Raw genomic sequence first — 23,203 nt, forward strand, 5'->3', positions numbered from 1 at the left:
ACAATTGGGACACCGTCAGCCTCCATCTCTCCCTCCCAGTGCTCCCGGATCAGGTTTAGGGGTCCCCGTACCTTTCTTCCGTAGAGCAACTCGAAGGGAGAGAACCCTGTCGTTTCCTGGGGTACCTCCCGATAAGCAAATAGGAGGTGCGGCAGGAAGCGTTCCCAGTCTCGGTATTCCTGAGTGAACGTCTTGAGCATTTGCTTGAGGGTCCCATTGAACCTCTCACACAGCCCGTTCGTCTGGGGGTGGTATGGGGAGCTTAGGAGGGACTTAATTTTGCAAACCTGCCAGAGTTGTTGGGTCAATTCAGCCGTAAATTGGGTGCCTCGGTCGGATAGGATTTCTTTTGGAAATCCTACCCGGGAGAACACCTGTACTAGTGCATTCGCTACCGTATCCGCTTGTATGTTGGATAGGGCGACAGCCTCTGGGTACCTGGTAGCGTAGTCCACTACGGTAAGAATGTATCGCTTACCGGAGGGACTAGGGGTAGCCAGTGGTCCCACTAGGTCAATAGCAACCCGGCTGAAGGGTTCCTCTACAATGGGCATATTTACTAGCTGGGCTTTAGGGTGATCGCCTCGCCTTCCTACTCGTTGACACACATCGCAGGTGTTACAGTAAGTTCTAACGTCAGCGTGCACCCCTGGCCAAAAGAACGTGTGAGTAATGCGGTGTAGGGTACGGGTAACGGCTAGGTGGCCTGCTAAGGGGATGTCGTGGCCTATTTTGAGGATTTCTTGACGGTATTTGTGGGGCACTACCAGCTGTCGCCTACGCTGTCCCCTTTTCACTGTCCAGCGGTATAGTTTCCCTTTTTCCCATAAGAATGTTTCGTTATCTGCCCCGCCCCCTCCGGTCTCTGCTCGTTCCCGGTACTTTTGTAAGGTCGGGTCAGTCTTAGACTCTGCCTCGAAAGCATCTGGGGTGTCCCAGGGTATGGGGCCTAACCTGTCAGGCAAGGTCGGGGTAGGTCTTACCTGTGTCTCCCGCACTGGTGAAAGCTCTCGCTCCGTCCGGGCTTGGGCCCGTGTAGTCACTGGGTCCGCCTCGTTGTTGCATACTGGAGCATAGGCAGAAGTCATGGGGCCCAAATCGTTGCCCAGTAGTACTTCGGCAGGTAAATTATCCATTAGGCCCACGTTCACAGCCCCCTTTCCCGCTCCCCAATCAAGATGCACTTTAGCTGTTGGAATTTTGTACACATCCCCCCCCGCCACTCTAACGGCCACAGTCTGTCCGGATCGCTTGTGCTCTGGCACCAAATGACTCTGTACCAGCGTGATAGTAGCCCCTGTGTCTCGCAATCCCTCGGTAGATCGCCCCTCGAGCCATACCCTCTGCCGATGGTGCTGGCGGTTATCTGAGGCAGCATATACAGGGTCTGCCTCGTGAAGCGGCCCCACATATCCCTCCATAGGGGCCTCTTGGTTAACACAGAGGGCCCGGGCCGGACGATAGGACCCAGAGGGGTAATTGTAATTCCTGGGTGTCTGGTGCGTATTAAGGGGGCAGCTAGCCATGAAATGCCCTGGTTGCTTGCATCGGTGGCAAGTCGGTCTGGGACGCTCAGAGCTGTTATTGGGTGGTCCTGAGTGTCGGATGGGCCCTGTGGGCACCGGGGCTCGGAATTCAGCACGAGGGGGTGCACGGTAAACCTCTCTGGGTTCGACCCGTGCTGGAGCTCGGTAGTTCATGGGTTCGTGAAGACGGGAGTCATAATGTTCATCGGCCAATTTGGCTGCTTCTTCTAAGGTAGAAGGCCGCCTGTCTCGCAGCCATTCCTTCCCTTGCTGTTCCATGCCATTATAAAAATGTTCTAAGAGAAACAATTGTAAAATTTCCTCCCCAGTCACCGCTTTACTTCCGCTCAGCCAGTGATTTGCCGCTCTCCGCATTCGGTGCGCCCATTCCATATGGGTATCGTTAGGCTTCTTTTCCGTGCCCCGAAACTGTCGGCGATACGTGTCCGGAGTTACAGCGTACCGTCGCAACAGTGTCTCCTTAACTAGCTCATACTGTGTCACTTCCTCAGCACCCAGAGTACGAAAGGCTTCCAGGGCTCGCCCGGATAGTTTCCCAGACAATATCGTGGGCCACTCTCTGTTGGGAATCTGGTGCAGGGCACATTGCCTTTCGAAGTCCGCCAAATATTCATCAATCCCTGTCTCGCTCTCTAGGAAGGGTCGAAATGCCGCATAGGGTATCTTGGGCCTCCCAGCATTTTCGACAGGGATGATTACCTGCGGGGTTTCAGCATTGCGGTGTGCGTTCGCTAGGTTGAGTTCGTGGGCTCGAGTCTCTCGTATATCCTCGTCCGCCTCCGCCATCAACTGCTGTACCAATTCCATGGAGGGGTTCGGCCCGTATAATGAGAGCCTTTCCCGAACAATCCTGGTTTTTTCGTCACTAATCGTGGTCGGTGTTTCCGCCATTGTGAAGCTCTGATCCAGTTCGGTCAATTCTGCGATCAGCTCTCTCCTCGGCCGGTTGCTGGCGTACCCCCCTCTGCTTTCAAGTAAATCCTTTAGGGTTGTACGCTTCAATTTTTCGTAAGCGCTCTCCATCCGTTCTGTACCTCTCCTAGGAAATCCAGGAAAATCCCGCCGCTGCCGCCAAATGTTACGGTTACCCTTAGTCTCGCTGAGAGATGGACCGCTTAGTAGCCTGGATCCCTATTGCTAAAGAGGGGAGAAGCTGCTTTCCATAGTATTCTATATGAGTCTCGCAAATATAGAATAATCTCCCTTAGCTGCAGTACAGCTAGGATACCCTTCTGCCCACAAAAACGAGTCAACGCTGCGATTGAGGGTCAAAACAAGAACTCAGGACTGGGATGCCCAGCCTGCTTTTTATTAAGGTTACATGCACACAGGGCACTCCCAGGGGGAGAGGGGGGGAAGCACAAAATCCCCCATCAAACATTTAGATAGAGAGCACTGTCCTTTGACAGGCCACAATAGGATTACAGTACTTAAGATAACAAGTTTACAAGTTCATCTTATCAATTAGCAGTCTGGCTCCAGAGGTGATTAGACAATAGTTTCTAAAAGCTGAAAAAAAAAAAAGAGTTAACTCTTTATGAAATGAAACTTGTTACGGTTTTCTTGGAGCCCTTCTTAGGCGCTGGCTTGCTGGTTCAGGCATTGCTGCTGGGAAATAAGCTCTTCACAACAAAATAACTAATGCTTCTGTAACAGTGAGAATACAGCACTAGAATTCCAACAGCCCATATACCTGACAAGGCCATACAGCACTGGTATTCCGACAGTACAATGCAATATTGTGAACATTGTTAATTGCTCTGTGTGATATGTGTTACTATTACTTGTGTGTACAAATGATGCTTTATTTCTTTATATTGTACTTTTAATGCCACCTTTATTGGCAACTTCATTACAACTGATGAATTAAACTACATCTAAAATATCACGAATAGTCTGGATCTGATTTTATAAAGGGGAGTTACCAACCCTGAGCTACACACTAAAATGTATGTGCCGCGTCTAAGCAAATATAACTGAGGCAAAATTGGTAGCAAAAGTAAATTGGAAAGTTGTTTAAAATTGTATTTTGTATCAGAACCCGGAAAGAAAAAAATGTGTTCGATGTCCCTTTAATAAGCGCTAATCACCTGTAGACGTATCTATAGGAACTTCATCCTCCTCAGTCTTCACCTGATCACACGGATACATATCTTCTGTTATTTCAACTTTCACTATATCAGCGTTATCTTCATCTATACAAATAAAGCAGATTCAGCGTTTATATCACATGATCTAGTGTTTATATTCCATGGTCTAGTGTTTATATCACATGATCTAATCTTTATGACATTATCTAGTGTTTATATCACATGCCATGATCTAGTCTTTATATCACACGATCTAGTCTTTATATCACACGATCTAGTCTTTATATCACACGATCTAGTCTTTATATCACACGATCTAGTCTTTATATCACACGATCTAGTCTTTATATCACACGATCTAGTCTTTATATCACACGATCTAGTCTTTATATCACACGATCTAGTCTTTATATCACACGATCTAGTCTTTATATCACACGATCTAGTCTTTATATCACACGATCTAGTCTTTATATCACACGATCTAGTCTTTATATCACACGATCTAGTCTTTATGTCACACGATCTAGTCTTTATGTCACACGATCTAGTCTTTATGTCACACGATCTAGTCTTTATGTCACACGATCTAGTCTTTATGTCACACGATCTAGTGTTTATGTCACACAATCTAGTCTTTATATCACACTATCTAGTGTTTGTCACATGATCTAGTGTTTATATCACATGATCCAGTCATTATATGACATTATCTAGTGTTTGTCACATAATCTAGTCTTTATATCACATGCCATGATCTAGTCTTTATATCACATGATCTAGTCTTTATGTCACATGATCTAGTCTTTATGTCACATGATCTAGTCTTTATGTCACATGATCTAGTCTTTATGTCACATGATCTAGTCTTTATGTCACATGATCTAGTCTTTATATCCCATGATCTAGTCTTTATATCACACAATCTAGTCTTTGTATCACATGATCTAGTGTTTATGTCACATGATCTAGTGTTTATATCACATATATATCTAGTCTTAACTTTACCATAGAACAGTTGGTGTGTTTCCCAGACAGACAATAGCACCAAATACACAAACTGTGGTACTTTACCTCTGTGCTTTTTTTAGCTTAAATGGACATAAAACCCTTTTTTTTCCCCTTTCATGATTCAGACAGAACATACAGTTTTAAACATCTTTATAATTTGCTTCTATTACTGATTTTGTTTTTGTCTCTTGTATATCCTTTGTTGAAAAGCATACTTAGGTAGGCTCAGGAGCAGTAATGCAGTACTGAGAGCTAGCTGCTGATTGGTGGCTGCAGATGTCTTGTCATTGGCTCTGTGCCCAGCTAGCTCCCAGTAGTGCATTGCTGATACTTGAACAAAATATAACAAGAGAATGAAGCAAAGTGTATAAAAATGTTATGTTCTATCTGTAAAATGTAAGGAATGGGTGTTGTGCCCCTTAAATAGACAGTAAACATCTTGTAATTACAGGATTTTCTGCACTTGTAATAACGGACAACGTGACTTGTTTTTGTAATACATTAACACCTTGCTTGCTGTAGCTGTTTTATCTGCTTAAAAGGGACACTGAACCCAAAAATTTTGTTTTGCAATTTTAAGCAACTTTCTAATTTACTCCTATTAATTGTTCTTTGTTCTCTTGCTATCTTTATTTGAAAAAGAAGGCATCTATGCTTTTTTTGGGTTCAGTACTCTGGACAGCAATTTTTCATTGGTGGATGAATTTATCCACCAATCAGCAAGGACAACCCAGGTTGTTCACCAAAAATGGGCTGGCATCTAAACTTACATTCTTGCATAATAGGGGTAAATTAGAAATTTGCTTAAAATTTCATGCTCAATCTGAATCATGAAAGAAACATTTTGGGAACAGTGTCCCTTTAAGTGAAATAAATTGATTACAAATAAATTCTTTACCTTTATGTTGTTATTTTAAATAGCTGTTTTTTTCTGTTGCATCACCGCAGAAACTGAAAATGTAAATACTGCAGCAATGGCTAGAAAAAGCTATGCAAACATGGACAGCAGCAGAAATCAACCTCCTAGTGGGTGATGGGAGAGCTGCACCAGCTTTAAGTATAATATAATCTTAACTGCCAATTGCCTGATTATATTGTTCGTTAAAATGACAGGAAAAGGCTAAAAAAATATAATTTATGCCTAACTAATAAATTATTTTCTTTCTTGGCAGCGAGAGTCCACAAATTCATTTATAACCTATGGGAAATACCTCACCTGACCACCAGGAGTAGGCAAAGACACCCCAAACAGAGCATTGAATATCCCTCCCACTTCCCCTACCCTCTCAGTAGTTAAAGCTGAGGATAAGTAAACGTAGAGATAAAAAGGGGTACAGAGGTCCATTAAGACTGCCACCGCCAATACATTATTTCAGGGCGGGTTTGTGGACTCACTGTCAAGAAAGAAAATAATTTATCAGGTAAGCATACATTTTATTTTCTTTCCAATGGTAGTGAGAGTCCAAAAATGTCATTGTGGAGTCCACCAAAAATTTAGGAAGGATAGGCAGTCCTTAAGCACTTCATGAAGGTGTGCAATGAGGACCAAGTAGCAGCCTTACATATCAATCTGTTCAACTAAAGCCTTATTCTTAAAGGCCCAGGAAGAAGACAACGCATGAGTAAAATGTGCTTTAACTCGGGATGAAGGCTGCTAACTCACTTCTATATAAGCCATATAGATTATGCAACAACTTCTCCTTAGAGGAAGGATTGGGACAAAGATACAGATAATGTGAGTTGAGACAACCTTAGGTAAAAACCAGCATCTTTGTCCGAAGTACAGCCTTATCCCAATGGAACACCAGATAAGGGGATCACACTGGAGGGCAGTTACTAAGTTAGTAACTTAATATCAATAGAATGCATAGGCTTAAACGGAGCCTGTTGAATAACTCTAAGAACAAGATTAAGACTCCATGAAGGAGTAATAGGTTTAAAAACAGGTCTAATTCTAGCAACAGCTTGAACAAACAACTAAACATCTGGCAAATGAGCCAACCTCTTATGCAACAAAACAAAGAGCAGAAAATTAAAGGGCCATAATACCCAAATGTTTAAACACTTGAAAGTGATGCAGCATAGCTGTAAAAAGTCGATTAGAAAATATCACCTGAACATCTCTATGTAAAAAAGAAAGATATTTTACCTCAAAAGTTCCTCAGTAGCCACCTCCCATTGTAAAGGATTTCTAAGCAGCATATTAGTATGTCTGTCCCGGGACAACTGAAAGGATGAGCTTCGTGCACTCTCATATTATTTCACCAATCAGGTAAAGGAAGCTTACTATGAAATCTCATGAGAGTTAAGTGAAATCTCATGAGATCACAGTAAGAGTTCATGACCTCAGCACTGCTGATGGGCTGTTGTTCATTTCTTCATTTTTTAATTTTTTTTACCTGCAGCTGAGTATAACTTTTTACACAGAACTTACTCTGCTGAGCTGAGGAGATTGTGAGGTAAAATATCTTCCTTTTTTACATAGAGATACTCAGGTGATATTTTCCTGTCAGCTTTTTACAGTTATACTGCATCAGTTTCAAGTGATTTAGCATATGAGTATTATGTCCCTTTAACCTTTAACAGAACTAGCCGACAGGCCCTTCTCCAAACCATCTTGTAGAAACTGAAGATGAATACGTGGGGAGTTCACATTGTGCTAAGGGAACTCATGTTCCAAGCACAAAGACAGATAAGCCCTCCACACCTTATGGTAAATACGTCTGTGTAATGGAGTTTACAAACAGTTTTGCCTGAATCACTCTGAAAGGGTTAAAGATTATCCTTTATACAGACAAGATGCTGGGAGGGTCTGTAAGCAGTGCAGAGACTGCAGTCCTAATAGGATACAGGTGTCTGATATTAGTTAAAACTACTTAAAGGGCCAGTCACGTCCAAAAAGAAATTTCATTATTCACATAGGGCATGTAATTTTAAACAACTTTTCAATTTACTTTTATTACCCATTTTGCTTTGTTCTCTTGGTATTCTTAGTTGAAAGCTAAACCTAGGAGGTTCATATGCTAATGTATTAGACCTTGAAGGCCGCCTCTAAGCTGAATGCATTTTGACAGTTTGTCACCACTAGAGGGTGTTAGTTGATGTGTTTTATATAAATAACATTGAGCTCACGCAAGTGAAGTTACCTAGGAGTCAGCACCGATTGGCTATGCAATGCAAGTCTGTCAAAAGAACTGAAATAATGGGACAGTTTGCAGAGGCATAGATACAAAGTAATCACAGAGGTAAAAAGTATATTAATATAACTCTGTTGGTTGTGCAAAACTGGGGAACGGGTAATAAAGGGATTATATATCTTTTTAAACAACAAAAATTCTGGTGTTGACTGTCCCTTAAAGCCAGCAGCCTTGCTCTTAGGTTACCACAGACAGGGGATAGATACTGAACCTGCAGGTCATGTGGCTGAGAGCTATACGTTACCTGGTAAGAAAACTTTTCTTTAACTGTCTCACACTGTTAAATATTATACTTGTTATTTTATATTAAAGTTTCTAAATATTGTCTTTATTTATTGCATTGTTTATGTCTCTGAATGAAAAGAGTATTGTTTTGTGGAAAATTACAAATAAAAGGAATTCTGATTCACTTAAAACTCTGTCCTGTCCTTCTGAAATAAACCCTGCAGTGGCACACTATCACAGTCTGGTAACAGGTTTTCTTGCGCCAGGTCCGGCCTCTGAGGCAGCCTGCACGGAGGAGCAGATGACATTCTCTGCATACCAAGTCCTGCATGGCCACGCAGGAGCTAACAGAATTGTTGATGTTCCCTCCTGTTTGATTTGAGTTATGACTCAAAGGAGCAGATCAATTGGAGTAAAAAGATGCACTAGATTGAAATGACAAGGAACTGCTAAGATGCCCACCAGCCATGCCTGCGGATCTCTCAATCTCGACCCGTATCTTGGTAGTAAGATATTGAGACAGAAGCCATCAGATGTGGGTAATCTCGTAAAACACCTCCTGGTTTAGCAACCATTTCCTGGAGTGCAGAGTCTGTCTGCTGTGAAAATCTGCTTCCCAATTGTCCACACCTGGAATGTGGATGGCTGACATTTAAAATACAAAAGTTCACCAGCACTATGATTAGAAAAATATAGTCTTTATTAAAGACCCATTAAAAGTAGCGACGTTTCGGGGATTAACCCCTTAGTCATGCTAAGAGATAGCATGACTAAGGGGTTAATCCCCGAAACGTCGCTACTTTTAATGGGTCTTTTATAAAGATTATATTTTTCTTATCATAGTGCTGGTGAACTTTGTATTTTGGATTTCCTCGGGGTTATTGCAGTTAACCCTTACACCGAGCACTTCTTCAGTGGTGCTGTTTTCCCACCCTTCTGTACGATGGCTGACATTTGGCATTGATATGTCTCTCCCCATTGAAGGATACTTGCTGCATTACAAGAGAACTGTGAGTTCCTCCCTGGTGATTGACATAGATCACTGTAGTTATGTTGTCCGACTAAAATTTAATAAAACCTATGGAACACAACTGAGACCACAACTGAAGGGCATTGAAGATGGCCCTCAGCTCCAGAACGTTGATTGGAAGGATCGCTTCCTCGTGTCCCCAGGTTCCCTGAGCTCTCAGAGAACCCCACACAGCAGCCCAGCCTGTCAAACTCATATCTGTTGTTAAGATCTCCCAGGACCGGCGCAGCAAGCACATGCCCTGGAGAACAGGTTCCTAAGACAGCCACCAGGAAAGAGACTCTTGTCTCTGAAACTAGATATATTACATGAGACAGGTCTAAATGATTCCAGTTCCATTGCTTCAGCAAACATAACTGTAGAGGTCTCAGGTGAGAGTGAGCAAACGGAATAGCGTCCGAAGCCGCAACCTTCCACCTCCATGCGTTGAGCAACCGGAGGCTAAGTGGTGGATTGAGGTAGACAACTGGCAGCCTGAAGCTTCTTCCTCCGTTGAACTGTGAGATAGATATGCATGCTGATAGAATCTATGATGATCCGCAGAGAGTTCACTCTCATGTTAGGGGAGAGGGAACTTTTTTTGAGATTTAATTTCCAGCCATGCGTCTGAAGATGCCAGAGTAACTGCTCTGTGTGAGATGTCTCTAATGTAAAGATGGCACTGAACCAAGATGTCGTTAAAGTATGGTGCCACAGCAATCCCCTATAGTCTGACTACAGCAAGTAGAGCCCCTAGAAATTTTGTAAAGATCATGGGAGCCGTAGTTAACTAAATGGAAGAGCTATGAACTGGTAACGCTTGTCCAGAAAAGCAAAATGTTAGTACTGGTAATGATTTTGTTGGATATGAAGGTATGCATCCTTCAGATATATGGTAGTCATGAACTGACCCTCTAGCAGTAGAGGAAGAATGGACCTAATGGTTTCCATTTTGAAGGAAAGTACCCTTAAGAATTTGTTGAGGCACTTCAGGTCTAAAATGGGATGAAAGGTCCCCTCTTTTTTGGGGAACAATGAATAGGTTTGAATAAAAACCCTTCTCTCCTCTCTGCCTGAGGCTTGGGGACAACAACTCCCATAGATACCAGATCGTCTACACAGCGTAGGGAAACTGTTCTTTTTTCCGGCTTCCAGAAAAGCCTTCAGAAAAACAGAGATAATCTGCCCCCTACTTGACCTGAGCCCAGGTCGGGGGATGACCCTTAAAGCTGACTGTTGTCTAAGTCAATTTCTTGGGCTGTTTGTTCTTGTTTCACACCAGGTTTGGCTTCCAGGTACTCCTGGGTATTTCAGACTTGGTTGTTGAAGCACTCCTCTGTGTCTTGTTCTGACGAAAGGAGCGAAAACATCCCACAGGATGTCTCTTAGACCTAGATTTCGTATCCTGAGGTAGAAAGGCACCCTTACCACCAGTGACAGTAAAAATGATGGAATTCAGGCCTGGCCCAAATAAGAATTTTCCTTTAAAAGTCAAGGATAGTAGTAGACTTTAGCCAGAGAATCCTCCTGGCTAGTACAGCAAATCCAGAGTTCTTAACATTGAGACGGATGATTTGAATAATGGCATCACCAATGAAGGAACTGGCTGTTTTTAAAACCTGAATGTGGTCTTGGATATCCTCCAAAGGGGATTCTACTGAAATCAGTTCAGATAAGGCACTGTACCAAAAGGTGGCAGCTCCCGCAACTGCAGCAATACCTACGCCAGGTTGAAAAAGTAAGCCTTATTGGAGAAAGACCTTTCTCAGATATTCCTCTAGCTTCTTATCTATTGGGTCCTTAAAGGATGTGCTATCCTCCAGAGGGATAGTAGTGTGTTTAGCAAGGGTGGAAACATTCCACCTACAGGAAACATTCTCTTAAAGCTTGGAGAAGGAGAAACCGGGGACACCAGGTTTTCACACTCTTTGGTTATAATGTCTGCCACCAATTTGAGAACTGGGAACACTTAAGGGGTTTTCAACTTCGGTTTAAACACCTACATTTATGTACCTGTTTTTCCTCAGTGGGTTTAGACTCAGGCACTCCTAGTGTGCTTAAAACCTCTTCAAGTAAATATCTTAGGTGTTTAATTTTAAATCTAAAATAAATATCCTCAGAATCCCTTTCCGATTCTCTAGAGAAATTGGAGGATGAAATTTTTCCTTCAGAACTAGCCAAGGAATCGTCTACTTTAGAAAGCTATATATGGCTGACCGCTGCAGCTCCAACAGAACTGCTGGTTCTAGATTGAGAGGAACAGTGTTTAACCTTACTCTTCCTTTTACCTAAACCTGGCATAGCACTTAGGGCAGCCAAAACCGCAGATTGTAACTGGGCTGTAAAATCATGAGGAAAAGGGGATTCAGTTTGAGACACGGGGTCGCAGAGAACAGTATGTGCCAGACTGGGGGCCGCCTTTTGCGGTTGTAATACTGGCATATCTGGGCATACTGAGGTCTGCAAGTCTGCAGAATGTCCAGGGGAAGAATGAGATTACTGAGATACTGCTGATGTCTGTATAACAGGGCCCCCTGAATGAGACTGTAGCACAGATGTAAGGCATTCAATTGCATAATTCAGCAGGAGGACACACAGTCTAATTCTTTTATAGCATACATTTATTGGAATCAAATAGGGGGATGGGGAAATCCTCCTCCTGATTAGGTTTTATTGAGGAGTCATCCATCTTTTACTGTGGAATGTAAGGCGTAAATAGAGTGGTACCCCTGTAGATATGACAACCTAGCTGAGCCCACTAACAATGCTCCGTAAGAGGTATATCACCGCTCCGGAACGATCCTGTGTTGCCCACTTGTTAGAAGAGTGGAAAGGCGGGGAAGACTCAAAATCTGCCTGCTGCGAGAGTCTATGTATCTGCCCACCACCGCAAGTTATGCGCTAGAAATGATGCTGTGCAACTCGATTAAAGTGTGTAGCCCTAGATGCTCCTGAGAGCTATAATTAACAAAGCATGCCTTGGAGGCAAGAGACCATCTAGCCCCTACTGTAAAAGAACTGCTACACATCATATCAGCGGCGTGCACCTTATCCGATTGGCAAGTCCAGTTGGAGGACCCGGGCCGCTTTTGGGTATGATAATGAGCCTCCATTAAGGTGCGACCAACCAGAAGGTCCCCTTCTTTTAAAGGTTGCCCCATGCAGCTTTGAGGCCCGGTAAAACAGGACTTATACAGCTTCTTGTATCATGAAGGAGTCCTGTAACGCAAAGGGAAACCAGTGTAACTAACACTGTTTGCCTAGGAAAGCGAAGATAGCAGCATAACCCTAAAGGAAGTCTGGAAACTTCCCTGTGACCACCAGAAGCTAACATACCACAAAACTCTACTAAAAGAATTACATGGTCATTACCAACTCCCCTGCCCTCTTTTGCAGGAAACAATGCATTGAGGACAATAAAAAAAATGAATCTTCAGCAGAGCACCTCTCCATGAAATGAGGCAAAGAAATACTGGGAGGGTTGGGGATGTGGGAGGGATATTTAATGCTCTATTTGGGGTGTCTTTGCCTCCTCCTGGTGGCCAGATGAAGGATTCCCCATAGTTTATGAATGAATTAGTGGACTCTCATTATTTATTTCTAATGGCAGTGAAAGTGTACTGCAGAGATTTTTTATTACATATAAATAAACTGGTTTTTTATTACACTTTAAGTGTTTACTGTCCCTTTAAAACTTTTATTCTGGGCCATGATCCTCTATATTTCAGTATAAAAATACAAGTTGAACTAAACAAAGGTTAAACTCATTTTGTTATATGCGCTTTTAAACCAGAGAGTAAACAACAAGGGAGAACAATAAGTAACTGTGTGCACAGCCCCGGCAGACTCTCATGTATTACTACTCACCGGCAGGGAGGGACCAATGTATATCAGTTTGATGACTATTCATGTCGTCTGTCTCATCCTTCACATTTAATAGCCCAGTACCCGGGTTTTCCTCTAGACGCCCTGTAATTACAGCAGGAAGTTACCTGATAGTACACAGTACAGGTAGTAACAAACTGATATAACAGAAGTCTGTACATTTAATAGCCCAGTGCCGGGTTTTCCTCTAGACACCCTGTAATTACAGCAGGAAGTTACCAGATAGTACATAGTACAGGGTGTAACATAAACTTATATAACAGAAGTCTGTACATTTAGTAGACCAGTGCCGGGTTTTCCTCTAGACGCCATGTAATAACAGCAGGAAGTTACCAGATAGTACACAGTGCAGGGTGTACCATAAACTTATATAACAGAAGTGTGTACATTTAATAGCCCAGTGCCGGGTTTTCCTCTAGACACCCTGTAATTACAGCAGGAAGTTACCTGATAGTACACAGTACAGGGTGTACCATAAACTTATATAACAGAAGTCTGTACATTTAATAACCCAGTGCCGGGTTTTCCTCTAGACACCCTGTAATTACAGCAGGAAGTTACCTGATAGTACACAGTACAGGGTGTAACATAAACTTATATAACAGAAGTCTGTACATTAAATAGCCCAGTGCCGGGTTTTCCTCTAGACGCCCTGTAATTACAGCAGGAAGTTACCTGATAATACACAGTACAGGGTGTAACATAAACTTATATAACAGTAGTCTGTACATTTAATAGGCCAGTGCCGGGATTTCCTCTAGACTCCCTGTAATTACAGCAGGAAGTTACCTGATAGTACACAGTACAGGGTGTAACATAAACTTATATAACAGTCTGTACATTTAATAGCCCAGTGCTGGGTTTTCCTCTAGACACCCTGTAATTACAGCAGGAAGTTACCTGATAGTACACAGTACAGGGTGTAACATAAACTTATATAACAGAAGTCTGTACATTTAATAACCCAGTGCTGGGCTTTCCTCTAGACGCCATGTAATTACAGCAGGAAGTTACCTGATAATACACAGTACAGGGTGTAACATAAACTTATATAACAGAAGTCTGTACATTTAATAGCCCAGTGCCGGGTTTTCCTCTAGACGCCCTGTAATTACAGCAGGAAGTTACCTGATAATACACAGTACAGGGTGTAACATAAACTTATATAACACTCTGTACATTTAATATCCCAGTGCCGGGTTTTCCTCTAGACGCCATGTAATTACAGCAGGAAGTTACCTGATAGTACACAGTACAGGGTGTAACATAAACTTATATAACAGAAGTCTGTACATTTAATAGCCCAGTGCACAGGTTTTCCTATAGACACCCTGTAATTACAGCAGGAAGTTACCTGATAGTACACAGTACAGGGTGTAACATAAACTTATATAACAGTTTGTACATTTAATAGCCCAGTGCCGGGTTTTCCTATAGACACCCTGTAATTACAGCAGGAAGTTACCTGATAGTACACAGTACAGGGTGTAACATAAACTTATATAACAGTTTGTACATTTAATAGCCCAGTGCCGGGTTTTCCTCTAGACACCCTGTAATTACAGCAGTAAGTTACCTGATAGTACACAGTACAGGGTGTAACATAAACTTATATAACAGAAGTCTGTACATTTAATAGCCCAGTGCAGGGTTTTCCTCTAGACGCCTTGTAATTACAGCAGGAAGTTACCTGATAGTACACAGTACAGGGTGTAACATAAACTTATATAACAGAAGTCTGTTCATTTAATAACCCAGTGCAGGGTTTTCCTCTAGACGCCTTGTAATTACAGCAGGAAGTTACCTGATAGTACACAGTACAGGGTGTAACATAAACTTATATAACAGTTTGTACATTTATTAGCCCAGTGCCGGGTTTTCCTCTAGACACCCTGTAATTACAGCAGGAAGTTACCTGATAGTACACAGTACAGGGTGTAACATAAACTTATATAACAGAAGTCTGTACATTTAATAGCCCAGTGCCGGGTTTTCCTCTAGACACCCTGTAATTACAGCAGGAAGTTACCTGATAGTACACAGTACAGGGTGCAACATAAACTTATATAACAGAAGTCTGTTCATTTAACCCCTTAATGACCGAGGACGTGCAGGGTACGTCCTCTTAAAAAAGTCACTTAACGACCAAGGACGTACCCTGCACGTCCTCGGTTTGGAAAGCAGCTGGAAGCGATCCTGATCACTTCCAGCTGATTTCCGGTTATTGCAGGATGCCTCGATATTGAGGCATCCTGCAATAACATTTTTTACCCCTCCGGTGCAGAGAGAGCCACTCTGTGGCCCTCTCTGCACCGGACATCGATGGCCGCATTCGTTGGTGGGTGGGAGCTGAAGTGGGAGGTGGGTGGGCGGCCATCGATGGCTTCTTAGTCAGAGAGGGGGGCGGGATCGGTTGCGGTATCGCCGGGGGCGCGCACGGGGGGTGGCGGGCGGGCGTGTGCACGGGGCGGGAGCGGGTGGGAACCGCTACACTACAGAAAAAAGGTACAAGTTGATTGTAAAAAAAATATAAAATAAACTTATTTTTTTGAAAGCATCTAAGGGATCAGGAAGGGGTGGGGGGTTGGTATTGGGGGGGGGGAAGCTACACTACAGAAAAGGGACATTTTTTTTTATATATAACAGCATATTTTTCACTAAAATGGGGCACATTAAGTCAGAGGGGGAGGGTTAGAGAGCTGTTTGGTGGGGGATCAGTGAGGTTGGGGGCTAATGGGGATCCTACACATAAGCATATGTAAATATGCTAAAAAAAATGCACAAAAAAGCCAAAATTTTCCTTTTTATTTTAGTACTGGCAGAGTTTCTGCCAGTACTTAAGATGGCGGGGACATTTGTGGGGTAGGGGAGGGAAGAGAGATGTTTGGGAGGGATCAGGGGGTCTGATGTTTCAGGTGGGAGGCTGATCTCTACACTAAAGCTAAAATTAACCCTGCAAGCTCCCTACAAGCTACCTAATTAACCCCTTCACTGCTAGCCATAATACACGTGTGATGCGCAGCGCCATTTAGCAGCATTCTAATTACCAAAAAGCAACGCCAAAGTCATATATGTCTGCTATTTCTGAACAAAGGGGATCCCAGAGAAGCATTTACAACCATTTGTGCCATAATTGCACAAGCTGTTTGTAAATGATTTCAGTGAGAAACCTAAAATTGTGAAAAATGTAACATTTTTTTTAATTTGATCGCATTTGGCGGTGAAATGGTGGCATGAAATATACCAAAATGGGCCTAGATCAATACTTGGGGTTGTCTACTACACTACACTAAAGCTAAAAATACCCCAAAAAGCTCCTTACAGGCTTCCTAATTAACCCCTTCACTGCTGGGCATAATACACGTGTGGTGGGCAGTGGCATTTAGCGGCCTTCTAATTACCAAAAAGCAAAGCCAAAGCCATATATGTCTGCTATTTCTGAACAAAGGGGATCCCAGAGAAGAATTTACAACCATTTATGCCATAATTGCACAAGCAGTTTGTAAATAATTTCAGTGAGAAACTGAAAGTTTGTGAAAAAATTTGTGAAAAAGTGAACGATTTTTTGTATTTGATCGCATTTGGCGGTGAAATGGTGGCATGAAATATACCAAAATGGGCCTAGATCAATACTTTGGGATGTCTTCTAAAAAAAATTCCTGAAAGATATCAGTGTCCCAATGTAACTAGCGCTAATTTTGAAAAAAAAATGGTTTGAAAATAGCAAAGTGCTACTTGTATTTATGGCCCTATAAGTTACAAAAAAAGCAAAGAAGATGTAAACATTGGGTATTTCTAAACTCAGGACAAAATTTAGAAACTATTTAGCATGGGTGTTTTTTGGTGGTTGTAGATATGTAACAGATTTTGGGGTTCAAAGTTAGAAAAAGGGTGTTTTGTTTCCATTTTTCCTCATATTTTATAAATTATTTTATAGTAAATGATAAGATATGATGAAAATAATGGTATTTTTAGAAAGTCCATTTAATGGCGAGAAAAACGGTATATAATATGTGTGGGTACAGTAAATGAGTAAGAGGAAAATTTCAGCTAAACACAAACACCGCAGAAATGTAAAAATAGCCTTGGTCCCAAACGGACAGAAAATGGAAAAGTGCTCTGGTCACTAAGGGGTTAATAGCCCAGTGCTGGGCTTTCCTCTAGACGCCCTGTAATTACAGCAGGAAGTTACCTGATAGTACACAGTACAGGGTGTAACATAAACTTATATAACAGAAGTCTGTATATTTAATAGCTCAGTGCCGGGTTTTCCTCTAGATGCCGTGTAATTATATATACACTCACCGGCCACTTTATTAGTTACACCTTGCTAGTACCGGTTGGGACCCCCTTTTGTCTTCAGAACGGCTTTAATTCTTCGTGGCATAGATTCAGCAAGGTGTTGGAAACATTCCTCAGACAGTTTGGTCCATATTGACATGATAGCATCACGCAGTTGCTGCAGATTTGTCGGCTGCATATCCATGATGCGAATCTCCCGTTCCACCACATCCCAAAGGTGCTCTATTGGATTGAGATCTGGTGACTGTGGGGGCCATTGGAGTACAGTGAACTCATTGTCATGTTCAAGAAACCAGTTTGAGACGATTTGAGCTTTGTGACATGGTCCATTATCCTGCAGGAAGTAGCCATCACATTACACCACCACCACCAGCCTAAACCGTTGATACAAGGCAGGATGGATCCATGTTTTCTAGTTGTATACGCCAAATTCTGACCCTACCATCTGAATGTTGCAGCTGAAATCGAGACTCATCAGACCAGAATTACAGCCTCAGTTTCCTGTTCTTAGCTGACAGGAGTGGCACCCGGTGTGGTCTTCTTCTGCTGTAGCCCATCCGCTTCAAGGTTCGAAGTGTTGTGCGTTCAGAGATGGTATTCTGCATACCTTTGTTTTAACGAGTGGGAATTTGAGTTACTGTTGCATTTCTATCATCTTGAACCAGTCTGCCCAATCTCTTCTGACATCAACAAGGCATTGTCGTCCACACAACTGCACCCCAGAGATGGTTGTGCATTAAAATCCAAGTAGATCAGCAGTTTTTTAAATACTCAGACCAGTCTGTCTGGCACCAACAACCATGTCACATTCAAAGTCACTTCAAGGGACACTAAACCCATTTTTTTTTCTTTCATGATTCAGATAGTGCAGCAATTTTAAGCAACTTTCTAATTTTCTTTATTTAAAATGCAGGAATTTAAAGCTTAGGAACCAGCCCATTTTATGTTCAGCAACCTGTATTGGTGGCTACATTTAGCAAACCAATTAGCAAGCATAACCCAGGTTCTGAACCAAAAATGGTCCGGCTCTTAAGGTTTACATTCCTGCTTTTTAAATAAAGATAGCAAGAGAATGAAGAAAAAAATGATAATAAGAGTAAATTAGAAAGATAAGTAAAATTGCTGCTCTATCTGAATAATTAAACAAAAAATGTTAGCGTTCCTTTAAATCCCCTTTCTTCCCCATTCTGATGCTCGGTTTGAACAGCATGTCGTCTTCACCAAATCTAGATGCCTAAATACATTGAGTTGCTGCCATGTGATTGGCTGATTAGCAATTGAACAGGTGTACCCAATAAAGTGGCCAGTGAGTGTATATATATATATATATATCATGTTACACCCTAAACAAAAATATATTATGGCTAGAAAAGGTCTATAACTTGTGGTGGCGGCAGCAAAATACCTAAAAACACCACTGGACGTCCTGCTTACCTCTGTGTGCATCAGAAAGCTCTGAGGTTTGGTTCTTGTCAGACATTGTCTTGTTCAGCAACTGAATTTGTCAGATATTCTTATAATGTTTCTCCTTTACTGACAAACGCAGTGACGTTTATTGTACGTGATCTTCACAGTGACAGCAGCCTAAATACAGAGAGAGAGAGGGAGAGAGGGGGAGAGGAAGAAAGAGAGAAAGAGAGAAAGAGAGAGAAAGAGCGCAAGAGATATTAGTTAATGAACACAATGAATGAATGTGAATAAGTAGCGTCTAACACACAGAGCTGAGCAACATAAACATGAGGATACAAGTGTCAAGAGAAAGAGAGAGAGAGAAAAAGAGAGAGAGAAAGAGAGAGAGAGAAAGAAAGAGAGAGAGAGAGAGAGAGAGAGAGAGAGAAAGAAAGAGAGAGAGAGAGAGAGAGAGAGAGAGAGAGAAAAAGAGTGAAAGTGAGAGAAAGAAAGAGAGAGAGAGAGAGAGAAAAAGAGTGAAAGTGAGAGAAAGAAAGTGAGAGAGAGAGAGAGAAAAAGAGTGAAAGTGAGAGAAAGAAAGTGAGAGAGAGAGAGAGAAAAAGAGTGAAAGTGAGAGAAAGAAAGAGAGAACGAGAAAGAGAGAGAGATAGAAAGAGAGAAAGAGAGAGAGAGGGAGAGAGAGAAAGAGAGAGAGAGAGAGAGAGAGAGAAAGAAAGAAAGAAAGAAAGAAAGAAAGAAAGAAAGAAAGAAAGAAAGAAAGAAAGAAAGAGAGAGAGAGAGAGAGAGAGAGAGAGAGAGAGAGAGAGAGAGAGAGAGATAGAGAAAGAGAGAGAAAGAGAAATATTAGTTAATGAACACAATGAATGAATGTGAATAAGTAGCGTCACTCAGCTGCATCACAAATAGATTAAAGGGACAGTATAAACCAGTTGTCATAAAGCTGCATGTAACAGACATTACTATAAAGAAGAATACGCAGATACTGATATAAACACCCAGTATAAAACCTTTTAAAAACTTACTTAGAAGCTCAAAGTTTAGCACTGCTGATGAGATTAGGCTGGAACACCCAGTGAGAGGCGCTGGGTGCAGATACCCCCCCCCCCCCCAATTCCCTGTATATGAAAAGACATAACATTAAGAGAGAGAGGGGGGGGAGAGAAAGAAAGAAAGAAAGAGAGAGAAAGAAAGAAAGAGAGATAAATATTAGTTAATGTCTGTTACATGCATACATTGGACCGACCACCATTGCATACATTTTTCCTTCAAAAAACCCACCGCACACCTCCGGCAGCACCACCCACCCCGCAGAAACTGGAACATCATCACCAAAGACCAACTGCACTCCACCCTGAACAAGTGCCCCCCTCCACAGATGCCAACTCCTCCGCCCGCAACCTCCACCACTGGCTCACAGACTGCTCCAACACCCTCGCCCCTCTCAAGAAACCGTCCAACCGCCAACCCACCAACAAGGCTAGTTGGTTCACCCCTGCCCTCCAGGACTCCAAACGCCACTGCAGGCGATTGGAAAGGACCTGGAGATCCAGCAAGACCCCCTCAAATAAAACAGCCTACCGAGAAGCCATCACTACCCACCACCACCTCATCAAAACCACCAAGAAGACAGCCATCCAAGATAGAATCAATGACAACGTCCACAACAGCAAGGAGCTATTCACAGTCATCAAGGAATTCTCCAATCCCAATAGCGACACCAACGACATCCTGCCCTCCCAGGACCTCTGCGATAACCTCGCAATGTACTTCCACCGCAAGATCGTCGTCATCTATGACAGCTTCATGCCCCAGAACTCACCCACCACCTCCCACCGATACCTCACCCAAATACACCACCGTATACCCCCCACTGACCATCTGGAGTCCCCTCACCACAGAGGACACCATCAGAATCATGAGATCGATCCACTCCGGATCACCCTCGGACCCATGCCCGCATCACATTTTCAACAAAGCGGGTGACACCATCACCTCCGAGCTCTGCAGCACCATCAACTGCTCTATGGAAACGGCACCTTCCCGGATGACTGGAAGCACGCAGAATTAAAACCCCTACTGAAAAAACCCATGGCTGACCCCAATGATCTGAAGAACTACCGCCCAATCTCTTTGCTTCCCTTTACGGCCAAAGTCATCGAGAAGTCCATCAACGCGCAACTCGTTGACTACATCAAAGCCAACCACACCCTGGACCCCTCCCAATCCGGTTTCAGGAGCAACCACAGCACCGAGACCGCCCGCCTCGCCGCCACAGACCGCCGCCCTCATTCTCCTAGACCTCTCAGCAGCATTCGACACTGTCTCCCACCTCACCCTCCGCAACCGACTACACGATGCCGGCATATGCGACAAAGCCCTGGAATGGATCACCTCCTTCCTCACCGGCAGAACCCAGAAAGTTAGAATCCCACCCTTCACCTCCAAGCCCACAGAAATCAGCTGCGGTGTACCCCAAGTCTCTTCGCTGAGCCTCACCCTATTCAACATCTACATGGCCCCTCTCTCCGCCATCGCCCAAAGACACAACCTCAACATTGTCTCCTATGCTGACGACACCCAGCTAATCATCTCACTCACCAGTGACCCCACCACCGCTAAGAGAAACGTCCACGAAGGGCTGACAGCAGTCGCCACCTGGATGAACTACAACTGCCTAAAGCTGAACGCAGACAAGACCGAAGTCCTCCTCCTTGGTCCCACCACATCCGCTTGGAATAACTCATGGTGGCCCACAGCCCTCGGACACCCTCCAACCCACACCGACCATGCACGAAATCTAGGCGTCATCCTGGACTCATCGCTCTCCATGGACCGGCAAATCAACGCCGTCTCTTCTGCATGCTTCCACACACTTCACCTGCTGCGAAAGATCTTCAAATAGATCCCAACCGAGACCAGGAAGACTGTCACTCACGCCCTCGTCAGCAGCCGACTGGACTATGGTAACGCACTCTATGCCGGCACCACTATCAAGCTCCAAAAGAGACTATAGCGCATCCAGAACTCCTCGGCCAGACTAATCCTTGACATCCCTCGTCAATGCCACATCACCAAACACCTGCGAGACCTGCACTGGCTCCCCATCAACAAAAGAATAACCTTCAAGCTTCTCACCCATGCATTCAAGGCCCTCCACAACATCGGTCCCGAATACTTGAACCACGCGTTACCTTCTACACCCCTACCAGACAACTTTGATCGGCCGACCAAGCCCTAGCTGTCATCCCCGCATCAGGAAAACCACAGCTGGAGGCAGATCCTTCTCTCACCTGGCAGCCAAGACTTGGAACACCCTCCCGCTGTACCTCAGATAAGCTAACACCCTAACTAAGTTCAGAAAGGACCTCAAGACCTGGCTCTTCGACTGAACTGCAACCCTCCTTGAAACTCTTACGGGTGAATAGCCGCGCTTTACAAGAACCCAATAGAATAGAATAGTTAATGAACACAACGAATGAATGTGAATAAGTAGCGTCTAACACACGGATCTGAGCAACATAAACGGATGAGGATACAAGTGTCACTCAGCTGCATCACAAATAGATTAAAGGGACAGTATACACCAGTTGTCATATAACTGCATGTAACAGACATTACTATAAAGAAGAATACGCAGATACCGATATAAACACCCAGTATAAAACCTTTTAATAACTTACTTAGAAGCTCCAAGTATAGCACTGCTGATGAGATTAGGCTGGAACACCCAGACAGATAACGTAAGCAGGAGCCAGCAGTACTCTGTAAACACATGTATAAGTTAGTAATCTGAAAACCAGCACAATGTTATTAAAAAATAAGCAAAACTGTACAAAAGCACTCCCAGATGGGCTGTATAAATGAATCATCTACAAAAAATTTATGCAAATAAAAAAAATCTAGTGTGCAATGTCCCTTTAAACATAATAACCTCACTCCCCCTTTCCATGACTTTTATTTAAAAAAAAAAAACAAACAAAAAAAATCAATAAACAAACTACGCCTTTTTATTTTATATTACCAATTACAGATTTGTAACCCTTTTATTTCTCATCCATTTGACATCCATGTGTCTCACATACACCCAGCCCCTACCCAGTACCTTATATACAGATATATAATATTATAGAGAGGTTCCCTCTGTCTCACACAGCCCCTCACCAGTACCTTATATACAGATATATAATATTATAGAGAGGTTCCCTCTGTCTCACACACACACACACACACGGCCCTCCCAAGTACCGTATATACAGGTATATAATATTATAGAGAGGTTCCCTCTGTCTCACACATACACAGCCCCTCCCCAGTACCTTATATACAGACATATAATATTAGAGAGGTTCCCTCTGTCTCTCACACACACAGCCCCTCCACAGTATTTTATATACAGATATATAATATTATAGAGAGGATTCCGATGTCTCACAAACACACAGCCTCTCCCCAGTACCTTATATACAGATATATAACATTATAGACAGGTTCCCTGTCTCATACACAGCCCCTCCCCAATACCTTATA

At 43.1% G+C, this 23,203-nt stretch overlaps 1 protein-coding gene across 1 annotated transcript in view; it reads right to left on the reverse strand.

Annotated features, from left to right (window-relative positions):
• Window positions 1–23,203, reverse strand: part of LOC128666716 (oocyte zinc finger protein XlCOF6.1-like) — an 81,862-nt gene that overhangs the window by 49,623 nt on the left and 9,036 nt on the right. Inside the window, exons 2-5 of the mRNA XM_053721460.1 lie at window positions 22,357–22,438; window positions 18,701–18,850; window positions 12,947–13,048; window positions 3,638–3,742 (exon numbers count right to left, since the gene is read on the reverse strand). Coding sequence (XP_053577435.1) covers window positions 3,638–3,742; window positions 12,947–13,048; window positions 18,701–18,746 — 253 coding nt within the window. The 5' untranslated portion in view covers window positions 18,747–18,850; window positions 22,357–22,438. The remainder of the gene's footprint in view (window positions 1–3,637; window positions 3,743–12,946; window positions 13,049–18,700; window positions 18,851–22,356; window positions 22,439–23,203) is intronic.

Source organism: Bombina bombina, chromosome 7, assembly GCF_027579735.1.
Source record: "Bombina bombina isolate aBomBom1 chromosome 7, aBomBom1.pri, whole genome shotgun sequence".
Classification (NCBI taxonomy): Eukaryota; Metazoa; Chordata; class Amphibia; order Anura; family Bombinatoridae; genus Bombina; species Bombina bombina.